General features: G+C 38.0%; 1 protein-coding gene across 1 annotated transcript; it reads left to right on the forward strand.

Annotated features, from left to right (window-relative positions):
* The first annotated feature begins 4,301 nt into the window (after positions 1-4,301).
* Positions 4,302-4,952, forward strand: LOC149963208 (uncharacterized). Its single transcript, XM_090165208.1, has one exon. It carries the CDS (start codon positions 4,302-4,304, stop codon positions 4,950-4,952), a length of 651 nt encoding a protein of 216 aa, XP_090021334.1.
* Positions 4,953-11,614: the final 6,662 nt, after the last annotated feature.

An 11,614-nucleotide genomic window follows, 5' to 3' on the forward strand; every position in this document is an offset into this window, starting at 1 on the left:
ATAGTTAGAAGAACAGTCACATTGATAACAGCTATAAGTAGGACAGATATTTATCTCAGTGTGTTAGCACAGGCGACCTACTGCCTAAGTGTAAATTTATAAAGGCAGCCCGGATTGTAAAAAGCGAGGAATATCAACTCAAACTTTATTACTTTTAAAATGAGCCATTCAAAAGACTAACAGACTTAAAATTTATAATTAAGAAACAGAGGGATCGTTTTAAAATGTCGAAATTCCATAAATGGGACAGTCTTTCGGCTAGTTAATTATAAAATATTATGACTTATAAAAAAACCCACGCTAAGTAGTAGCATAACTAATCGCACCTTCGCAAGCCACCGAGCCCAGAAATTTTCGACTCTTGGTGTAATAGGTCTATGGTTTGGAGTGAATCCCAACAGGTCGTTGTTAACAAAGACCAAGCAAAAAGAAAGCCAGCCGTGAAGGACAAAAAACCACTCGGACAACATCAGCAATCAACAGGTACACGGAAAAAGATAATCAAGTAATAGAAATATTTCTACAATGTTACAATGCAAAGTCAATAATATCCCAAATACACTTTGAATGTTCGATAAGAGGACAAGGAACAACAAAACCCTTCGTCTTTCCGAAATACCCACTGAGTCCGAGATAATGTATAGATTTATCCATCTTAAAATAAAACAGAATCTCCTAAAACTTAAATCATCTAGGAGGAGAAAGCGACACATTTTAAGCGCTATCGCAACCAAACATAACAAAATGAACAGGGTCATTACAATTAATTGTAGAAGGACACGTGTATCATCGCCAAGAAGACAAGGAAAAACTATAGCCACCTTCCAGCCAAAATACGCACTAGTTCTGCCAGGAAGAAGAATTATCCAATGGATAATGAACCAATATCAATTAAACGCGTCGTTGAATCATTTTAAGGACAGGTAGCATTATCGACATGAATACAAATAACAATTAAATTCACAAAATCACAATCCCATCCAATTACGCACTGGTTTTGAATAAAATAGACTTATCCATGAAAAACGAATTAAACCCATTGTAAAATTGATTTCAAGGACACTTAGAATCATCGACAATAAAACAAGTTACAATTATAAACCGCACCACGCCCAGTTCCAACGAAAAGTAAAATTATTCATTTTAAAAGGGTTTAATACCTTTGCAATGCATCGCAGAATCATAGACAAGAAGCCAAGGAACAATTACAGCCATCGCCTCGTCAAAGTTTCCACTGGTTCCGCCCAAAAGTAGAATTATTCATTGGATAATGGACCAATACTTGTACAGCGCATCGTAATATCCATCTCAAAGACACATATTATCATTGTTGGGACTTGGGTGTTTCGAAATGTGTCGAAATAAAACAGAAAGAGAAAGAAAAATAATTTTTGTAACAAATTGTAGCAGTCGCGAATTTGGCTCGAAAGCGAAGCGTTTTGGTTAAAAACCAAAATAGGAAAAAAGATAGTAAGCTATAGCAGAGCATCGATTCCAGGAAATTCCCGTTTCCCGGACTCAAACAATAAGAATGGAAAATTCGAATAGGTCAGGGAGGGTAAAATAACGGAGGGGTCTGCCCCTTCGAAGGAGGAAAGAGGGACGAAGTTGAAGAAACTGTCTAGAATAGAAAACTTTCGCAGCGAATCAAGTTCGACACAACCAGCCTTAAATTCAACCATTACCCATTAAATCCTTTTTGTATATTTTCAATTAATAACGACTCTTTTATTTAACCATACCAACCAGAATAAAGTTAAAATAACCTCAGCCTAAAGTTCCCCGAGTTATTTTATTTATTAATCATCGACAACAATTAAAAGAACTTATACAGCTACCGTGCACCGCTCCGTCAAATATTTCACTGGCTTCAACAAAAAGTACAGTTACCCATCAGAAAATGTTCAAGGACTATTGCGAAAGGTCGAAGAAGCCATCTTAAGGATATTTATAATAACCCTTTAGATAATGGATAACGAATGACTTGTAATTATTATAACCATAGAATTGGCAATGTATTATTTTATTCCAAAATACCGTGACCTGCAATTAATTGTTCAAGTACTAAAACGACACCACAAGTAAATTTGCCTAGGATGTCTTTCACAAAAACCCGGGATGGTTGGATAATAGAGTTAATTAGTATACAGTTGAAAGTAAAGATAGAAAAATTAAGTTTAATCGGTCATTGTAAGTCAAGAAAAATGGAAGATTTAGAGAGACTAAAAAGTTAAGAGCTACGAAAAGAGCATTAGTCACCAAATACGTGAACAAAATCACGACCGAGGTCGCGAGTACTCCGGTCGATGTAAGAAATCTACAGAAGAGTTTGGTACATCTAAAAACTAGGGAGGAAGAACTACAACAACTGGACCAGCAGATATGCGCCAAGACGAAAATCGACGATTTGGATGCTGAATTAGCGGGTACATTAAAGTATGAAGAAGAGATTATAGAGATGAAGCTGAAAATGCTTTTGATTAAAGCCTATCCGTGATGTCCAGCTAGTACAATAATCGGATATCAGTCGCCGAGGGCCACTCATCAACCAGGAGGTATGATCCAGAATAAAACTCAGCCAGGAGGACCACCTACACCAGGAAGTCTACCTCCCCAAGGACCGAATCCATCTGAACTCGGAAATCAACAAAGTACGAACGTCGGAGGACAACAATTAGGTGTCGGTAATATTCAAGGTACGATCATCGGAATTCAACAAAGTGCGAGTGTCGGAAATAACGCGATAGGTTATCGGTTAAAACTTCCCAAAATAAATCTCAAGTGGCTGTGTTTTTGGAATCTTTTCGAAACACACAACTCATCTCAACGGATCGCTAACCAAGGTAGACAAATTCAGTTATTTGAAGTCATATTTAAGCAGCGCCGCTGCGAACGCCGTAGCCGGATTAGCATTAACAGAAGTAAATTACGACAAGGCAGTTGGAATATTAATAGATAGATTTGGTAGAGACGACATAATAATTAACGCCCACATGAATAACATTTCAAATTTGACGCCAGTTAGACGTTCCACAGATTTAGCAGCTTTGCGCACATTTTAGTAGAAGTAAGAAGTTTAGAGTCCTTGGGTAGAGGGACTGATGGAGGTTTCCTCCATCATATTATAACCAAGATGATTCCGTATGAATTAGCGCTTGAGTACATCAGGAAGCTAGACCATAATAGCCAGTTAGTTGTAGAAAACTTATTAGGATTCATTCGAAAAGAATTAGAGAGTAGAGAGCGAGCTCAAGCCTTCACAAGGATGAACGAAAGAGCCTCGGAAAGCGTAGTAAAAGATAGTCTAAAAGATAATTCTAAGGAATATAAAAAATAAGAAGTCAACCTCTTAAGCCCTAACAAATGGTATAGAAGTTATTTGCCCATTTTTTGAAGCCGTGCACAATGCCAAAACAATAGCAGAGAGATTAGAGATTTTAAAGAAAAAACGGAGATGTTTTCGATGTCTTCTAGGAGACCACATGTCTAGATATTGCAATTCAAAAGTACAATGTAAGTATTGCCAAAAAAAGACATCACACTTCAATGTGCGAAAATAGAGAAAAGGATGAGGTTAACAAGAGTAAGGAAAAAGAGACTAAAGTCAAGACGGAAGAAGCGGGAAGTCACTCATTAGTTCAGGGAGAAACCATTAAGGAATCTTCTAGCGGTAGCATTTTACTACAAACTGCTTCGGTCGTATTGAGGGAAGAAGTAAACAAGACGTGACCAGATGTTTGATAGACGGGGTAGTCAAAGACCTTTCATCCGCAGAGACTTATCCGAACCTTAAGGGCTACTGGTAATTGGCGAAATCAAGTTAAACTATTTTCCATTTGGAGCTGCCAAACCCACCTCTATCTTGACAAGGATAGTTCAAGTAGAAGTTAAAAGTATACACGACAACCAGTCGTTACAGCTAGAAGCGATCGAAATACCGGAAATTAGCGCCGCTAAAATCCAGATTCCAAGTCAAGAGATCAAGAAGCATCTAGAAGAAAATAATTTGAAATTAGCCAAAGATTTAAAAGAAAATTACCCAACGAGAAGGGATATAGGCTTATTAATAGGATCGGACAATTACTGGAAAGTTTTTAATACCCAAAGACCTGTAGAAAGAATAACTGAATCATTAGTTGCTACGGAAATTATATTTCTCTGGGTAGTCCAAGGACCCACCTCAACAATTTGCCTATACCTAACCTCACAAGTCGAAGAAGAAATTCAATCAAGTTCCAAAAATCTTATGTTGGAATCAGAAAAAGAAGGTAAAATCGCCCGAAATTGGCCAACAATTTAAAATGGCTCAAAAGAGAATAAAGGGTTTTTCCCGAAGATTCCGAAAGAACATGAACCTATTCGAAGATTACACGACAATCATTGAGGAATACGAAAAGAAAAACATAAAAGAGATAATTCCAGCGGGTGAAAACGAACCAGGACCAATATATTACATGCTACATCAGCCAGTAATAAATCAAGAAATAGCGACGACCAAAGTCCGCGTCGTATTCGACGCCTCTTCGAGTGAAAAGAACGAAGTATCGTTGAACGAATGTTTATTAACCGGTCCAAACCTCAACCCAGATTTACTTGACGTCCTTCTGAAGTTCCGAATTAAGAGAGTAGTCATTACGTCAGATATTGAAAAAGCATTTTTGCAAATAGCTATAGCCCCAGAAGACCGATACACGAAAAGGTTTCTGTGGAATCCAGACACATGGAAGCAAACGTCAGGAGAAGTCATTACCTACAGGATGACGAGAGTGCTGTTTGGAGTGACCTCCAGTCCCTATCACTTAGCCGCAACCATCAAATTTCACATAAAGGGTTACGAGTCACGATACCCAGAAATATGTCAACTTCTTGATCAAGACCTATATGTTGACGATTTCATCACGGGAGATGACGACGACAAGATGGCGTACAAGAGAGCTAAGGAGGCCATATAAATCCTATCAGCAGCAAAAATGAGCTTAAGGAAGTGGAAAACCAATTCGGAGGCACTTCGACAAAGAATTCAGGAAAAAAATTGGGAAGGGAGTCCAACGACGGAGAGTACCACCCAACTAATCAATCCCAAGTCAGAGAAGGTTTTAGGCATGATCTGGAACCCCATCCAAGACACATTCACTTTCAGTGTTGATGCTCTAATTAAAGATTTAACAAGTTTCAACGACACGAAGAGATGCGTCCTACAGTCAGCCGCGAGAGTATTTGATCCACTTGGACTAGTAACACCATTTTCGATAAGAATAAAAGTAATCTTCCAACAAGTTTGGGTGGCGGGAATAGATTGGGATGACACTCTACCAGAAGAATTAATCAAGGCATGGAATTGTTGGTGATCAGAACTCCCAGATCTAAGACTGATTTCCACTCCACGGCATTGTCTATCGAACCAAAGAGAAGCCGATATATAAGAGAGAGAGAGCTGAACTGCTTTTGCGATTCGAGTGAAGCAGCGTACGGAGCGCTAGTTAACGCAAGGGTCAAGACATTGGAAGGCGTCATAAATACTCAGTTGGTCGAATCCAAGTCTAGAGTCGCTCCGTTGAAAAAGATAACGCTCCCAAGACTAGAATAATTGGGTGCACTAGTTGGAGCGAGGTTGACCCGGTTAGTGAACCAGTTGTTCAAGGCGCCCAAGGAAAATATATTCCTTTGGTCGGATTCGAATATAGTCATATATTGGATCAATGGAATAACCCGAAAGTGGAAACCGTTCGTGGCCAACAGTGTCGAAGAAATTCAGAGAATATCCGAACCCCAAAGGTGGAATCACTGTCCCGGAAAAGACAATCCCGCGGATTTGATCACCAGAGGAGAGAGGCTGACGAATTTAGTAAGCAAGGAAGTCTGTTGGCAAGGGCCGAAATGGCTAAGAAGAGAACGCGAAGAATGGCCTTTAAAGCTAGTGACAGAAGTAACCCAAGAAGAAAGAATAGAGTTGAACGTAGACCAAGAAACTAGAAAAAACTACATAGAAAGTGTCCAAACTGTAGTAAACATCAAACCTGAAACTCAAGGTCAGAAGCGAAAAATGGAATTGGAAAATTTCAGCTCCCTTAAACTTCCAGTAAGAGTATTTGCCTGGATGAAGATATTCAAAGAACGCCATAAAAAATTTAAAGCCACTATGCGGCGAAGAAATTCAAGAATCAAGAGATTGGTTCATAAGAGGAGCACAAGACGAAGCCTTTCCAAAGGAAATAGAAGAACTCCAAAAAATAATAAAAATTAAAAAACCATCCGAAATAATAGAGCTTCCTCCGTTTCTTGATGAAAAGGGAATTTTACGAGTTGGGGGCCGCCTTCACAAGTCATCAGATTTAAGTTACAACGAGAGACATCCAATTATTTTGCCAAGAAAACATCATTTAACAAACTTGATAATCGATGAAGCGTATTTAAGAGTTTACCATCAAGGATTAGCAAACACATTGGCGCAAGTTAGGGAGAACTATTGGATTTTGAAAGGAAGGCGACAAATCAAGCAACGCATAAATCAATGCCTAAAATGTCGCGTGTGGAACGCAAAGGCGCTACAAGAAGAAACAGCACCTCTACCTATAGGTAGGATTACGCAATCTGCTAGCTTCGAGGTAACGGGGGTCGACTTTGCGGGCCCATTATACATTAAGAAAGAAACAAACCCCAAAGTTTATATTTGTTTGTTTACGTGTGGCGTTACGCGTGCCATCCATTTAGATTAAGTCAAAGAAATGTCAACTGCCACATTTTTTTAGCGTTACGTAGGTTTATATCTAGAAGAGATTTTGTAAGAACGATATATTCGGATAACGCACTGAGTTTCAAGAAAGCAAATAAAGAATTGATCGCGATTTGGAAAAACATCTGCAAAAAAGAAGTGCACGAATATTTCGGTCAAAACGGAATTACGTGGAAGTTTATCGCGGAACGGTCCCCTTGGTGGGGAGGGTTTTATGAGAGGCAAGTAAAAACCGGGAAAATCGCACTAAAAAGACTCTCGGAGGAGCATTGTTAACCTTTGACGAGTTACAAACAATTATCGCGGAAGTAGAGGTGGTAGTAAATTCGCGGCCGCTTACGTATCAGTACAGTGATGGGGGGGAACCAGTGGGGTTAACCCCAGCCCATTTCCTAGTTTTACACCGCCTGAGTTCATTGCCGCCAGACTCAAAATTAGACCCATCGACTGGTATCAAACGACTTGAAGCAGTGAAGAGGTATAAATACCAAGAAACGCTCCCGAATACATTTTGGAGGAAATGGAAGCGAGACTACCTCTTACAATTATCATCAGCACATCAAGTGGATTTAAACAAAAAATGATCGATTAAACCCGACGACGTAGTTTTAGTGAGCGAAAACAATCAGCCACGTCGGCAATGGAAGATGGCCAAGATAGAAGAAGTGTTTATGGGTCGTGATTCAAAAGTGTGGTCATGTTCACTTAAAATGCCAAAACGATCTATGATTAGAAGGGCTATCAATCTATTATATCCTTTTGAACTTAATTAGTCTATATTGACATGAACTAACTATAAATGTAGTTCATGGTGGGGAGTTAGTTGGGACTTGGGTGTTTCGAAATGTGTCGAAATAAAAAAGAAAGATAAATAAAAAATTATTTATGTAACAAATTGTAACCGTGTCGAATTTGGATCGAAAGCGAAGTGTTTTCGGTAAAAACCTCAATAGGAAAAAGATAGTAAGCTTGGATAGAAGAGCCTCGATTCCTAGAAATGTCCGTTTCCCGGACTCGAACAATAAGAATGGAAAATACGAATAGGCCAGGGAGGGTAAAATAACAGAGGGGCCTGCCCCTTCGAAGGAGGAAAGAGGGACGAAATTGAAGAAACTAGAATAGAAAACTTTCGCAGAGAATCAAGTTCGGCACAGCCAGCCTTAAATTCAACCATTACCTATTGAACCCTTTTTTAAATTTTCAATTAATAAGGACTTTTTAATTAACCATACAAACCAGAATTAAGTTAAAATAACATCAGCCTAAAGTTCCCAGAGTTTTTTTAATCATCGACAACAATTAAAAGAACTAATACAGCCACCGCCCCGTCAAAATAGCCACTGGCTTCAATAGAAAGTACAGTTACCCAACATAAAATGTTCAAGGACTATTGCAAATGGTCAAAGAAGTAATCTTAAGGATAATGGACAACGAATGACTTGTAATTATTATAACCATAGAATTGGCAATGTATTATTTTATTCCAGAATACCGTGACCCGCAATTAATTGTTCAAGTACTAAAACGACCGATGGGTAATTGAACACCACAACAGCCAAGTAAATTTGCCTAGGATGTCTTTCACGTTTATTTTTAGCACACTCTGAATCTTCCGTTTGGATGGACCGTCATATTTTTATTCAAAACATATTGAAGCGTTATTAATTTTTTAATTTAAATTCGAACTCCTGAAAGCACTACCAAATGCTGAATACCCATCGTAGTTCTATGTCTATAATATTAAGTAACGTAATTTTCCAAAATAATTAATATTACATAAAAACTAAATTAATTATTATTCAATTTTTATTTTGGCTACTACAAAATAAATTTTCTATCAATTCGTATAACTTATTCCTTAGATTTAACTAGGTATGTAGATGGCTAGATATCTTCCTAGGAACCGATGCCAGGATCGTGGTGTTTCCCTTTGCTTTCCCGCACATGAACCGAGTGTGCTTTTCCCCTCTAGCTGATCAAATCACTACTAGTTATTCTCAGGGTTTTACCTTAAAGTCAAAAACGACCTTACCATTTTCCGTATGAGCTCGTTCTTTGGTTTAAGGGAAAAAAATCTAGATGGACCCATCAATTGAAAATGAAAAAGTTACTATTTTTTCGAGAGAATTTTAAGACAAAGTAATGAAGTTTCAAAATTATTTTGAAGAGGCTAAAAATTACGATATTAAATATTTTATTTAAAATGCTATATTCACACAAGCAATACGATATTGAATTTTAACAGCAAACAATAGTTTTAGATTTTTTTGAATTTATGTTCGAGATTTCGCACTCATAGCTATACAGGGTGTTCCCTAAATGGTGGTAGGAACGAGCGTCTTAGGGTTCTACAGATTATGTTAAGACAAAAATGTTCTATGGCATTTTCCCGATTTCGGCTACCATTTCGAAGTTACGAAACAATTGATGCATAGACGACCCCTTAATTTAACATAACATTATAAAACCTTAACGTAAATTAGCTGTTTCATTCGAAGACATCGGCACGCGGCCAAAATTTAAAAAAGATCTCACTACAAAATAATTTTGTTGGGACTCGAACGCGCAATTTTTTCCTTACTAGGCGATTACCTGATTTGATTTTTTAATAGGTTTAGTAAAGTTTATTTTAACTCATTTCCTAAAAGAAATAAATAATTGCCATGGTGACGAAAAAATAGCGCGTTCGAGTCCTAACAAAATGGTTCCTTAGTGAGCGCGTGAATATTTTATTAATTCGAAAAAGTTACGTTCGCCGAGAAACATTTTTAATTTCGGCCGCGTGCCGATGTCTATGACTGAAACAGCTTATTTACGTTAAGCTTTTAAAATGTTATGTTTAATTAAGGGGTCGTCCATACATCAATTGTTTCGTAACTTTGAAATGGTGGCCTAAATCGTAAAAATGTGATAGAACATTTTCGTCTTAAAATAATCTGGAGACGCTCGGTCCTTTCATCATTTAGGGAACACCCTGTATAATTATAATCTGGCAAAACGTTTGCCTCAAAGCTGTATAGTAAGAGCCTGTGATAAAACTGTCGTAAAAGGAAGAATTGTGAACGTTGTTTATCTGGTAAAAAATGGAGAAAAAGTAAATAGTAAAGAGAAAAGATTGCGCTTATATTTTAGTTTGAAACAACGTCTAAAGATTTGGTCTTTTTAGTGCCTCTTCGCTGTTCAACACAGGAAATTTTAGAAGACCGATTGACGTGGCGATATGGAACAATCGAAAATGTTTTTATAACGAAAAAGAAGGATCAGCTGTTCAGCTCAAGCCTCTGAGACTCAAGGCTTTCCAGTTGCCATTCCTTATCCTTGGGCTTGGATTAACCACGTCTATTCTCATTGAAGTTTACTATTTAACAAACTACTGCTAATTTTTAAATAAAGGGCATTGTTTGTTGCCGCTCCGTTGTCACCAATTTTCGAGGGGAGCAATATTTATGTTAGAACAAAGATAACTTTGGGTTTATTAGACTTCTGTCTTAGCAGTTTCCCTTAGGTGACCCTGTCAAACAGTTGTTGGAGAGGTTTGTTTGGAGAGCTGAAGATCCGGTCGAAAGGATAAAACCTCGAAACATCAACTGTTCAGTGAGAAATAACGTGAAAATTTAATTTATTTCCCATAAAATTCTGCAGACGATGAACAATCGTTTTTAAATATTTTGCTTGGAATTTAAGGCTAGTCTCATTTGAAAGACAGGGGAATTCAAGAATGGTTTGGGTCCACTTGCGCAGTTTCCATTTGCGCACTTCCCACTTCCGCAGTTTTCGTTTGCGCACGTTCCCAATTGCGCGTTTCCCATTTGCGGAATTGCTATTTGCGCAGCTCCCCATTTGCGCAGTTTGTCATTTGCGCAATTTACCATTTGCGCGCTTTTTCCCGATTGCGCAGTTTCCCGTTTACTCGATTTTCCTGTTGCGCAGATTTGTTATTTGAACGGTTTTCCCATTTGCGGGGATTTTTATGACTTAAATATTCACTATTAATCCTTTTTCCTCACCTAACCGTTAAAAAAAATTCTTTCTGACCCCTAGGAAACATGCAGTGCAATTAAAAAGGTACATTTTTGGTGGAACGCACTAAATTTAAATAGCAGCCAATATACTGTCCTCAGTGTTACAGATACTACATTTTCTTTTTGCCTAAAGGCTGAAAAGCTACGTTTCGCTTGTCGACCGAAGATTTATTCCCAACAAAATAATTCAACAACCGATATGTCAACTTCAAACAACTTTAAATTATTGGTATGGACAGCGCGACCGGTAATTAAAAATACACCAGCAGCACAGTTGGATGGTAAACAAGGTTACGTTAAAAATAAACTACCTGAAAAAATCTTATTTCAAGGAAAATTGCTTAATATAGAATATTCAGGTCGTGAGAAGCCGCGGAATGGAAAAACCTGCGCAAATGGAAAACAGCCCCATTGGGACACCGCGCAAATGACAAACCTGCGCAAATGAAAAACCGCGCAAATGAAAAACCTGCGCAAATGATAAACCGCGCAAATGGAAAATATCTGCGCAAGTGGAAAACTGCGCTTACGGAAAAAGCGCAAATGAAAAACGCGCTAATGGAAAACTGCGGAAATGGGATACTGCGCAAATGAAAACTGCGCAAATGGAAAACCGCGAAATTGCATTTGCGGAAATGGGAACTGCGCTAATGGGAACTGCGCAATTGGCCCATTACCGTTGGGATTTATAATAAAATATCGGGCTGGTGTATCTAAAATAGATAGAACTTTTAGATTGTAATTATTTTATTTCTACCGTTATAATCAAAACCATTTTCATTTAAATATGACGTATTTTCTGTACAAGTTTAAAAATAATCATCTAGAAAATCTGGTTTTGACTCGCCACAAAAACACG

Source organism: Leiobunum rupestre, chromosome 1 (assembly GCF_980474605.1).
Source record: "Leiobunum rupestre chromosome 1, qqLeiRupe1.1.hap1, whole genome shotgun sequence".
NCBI lineage: Eukaryota > Metazoa > Arthropoda > Arachnida > Opiliones > Sclerosomatidae > Leiobunum > Leiobunum rupestre.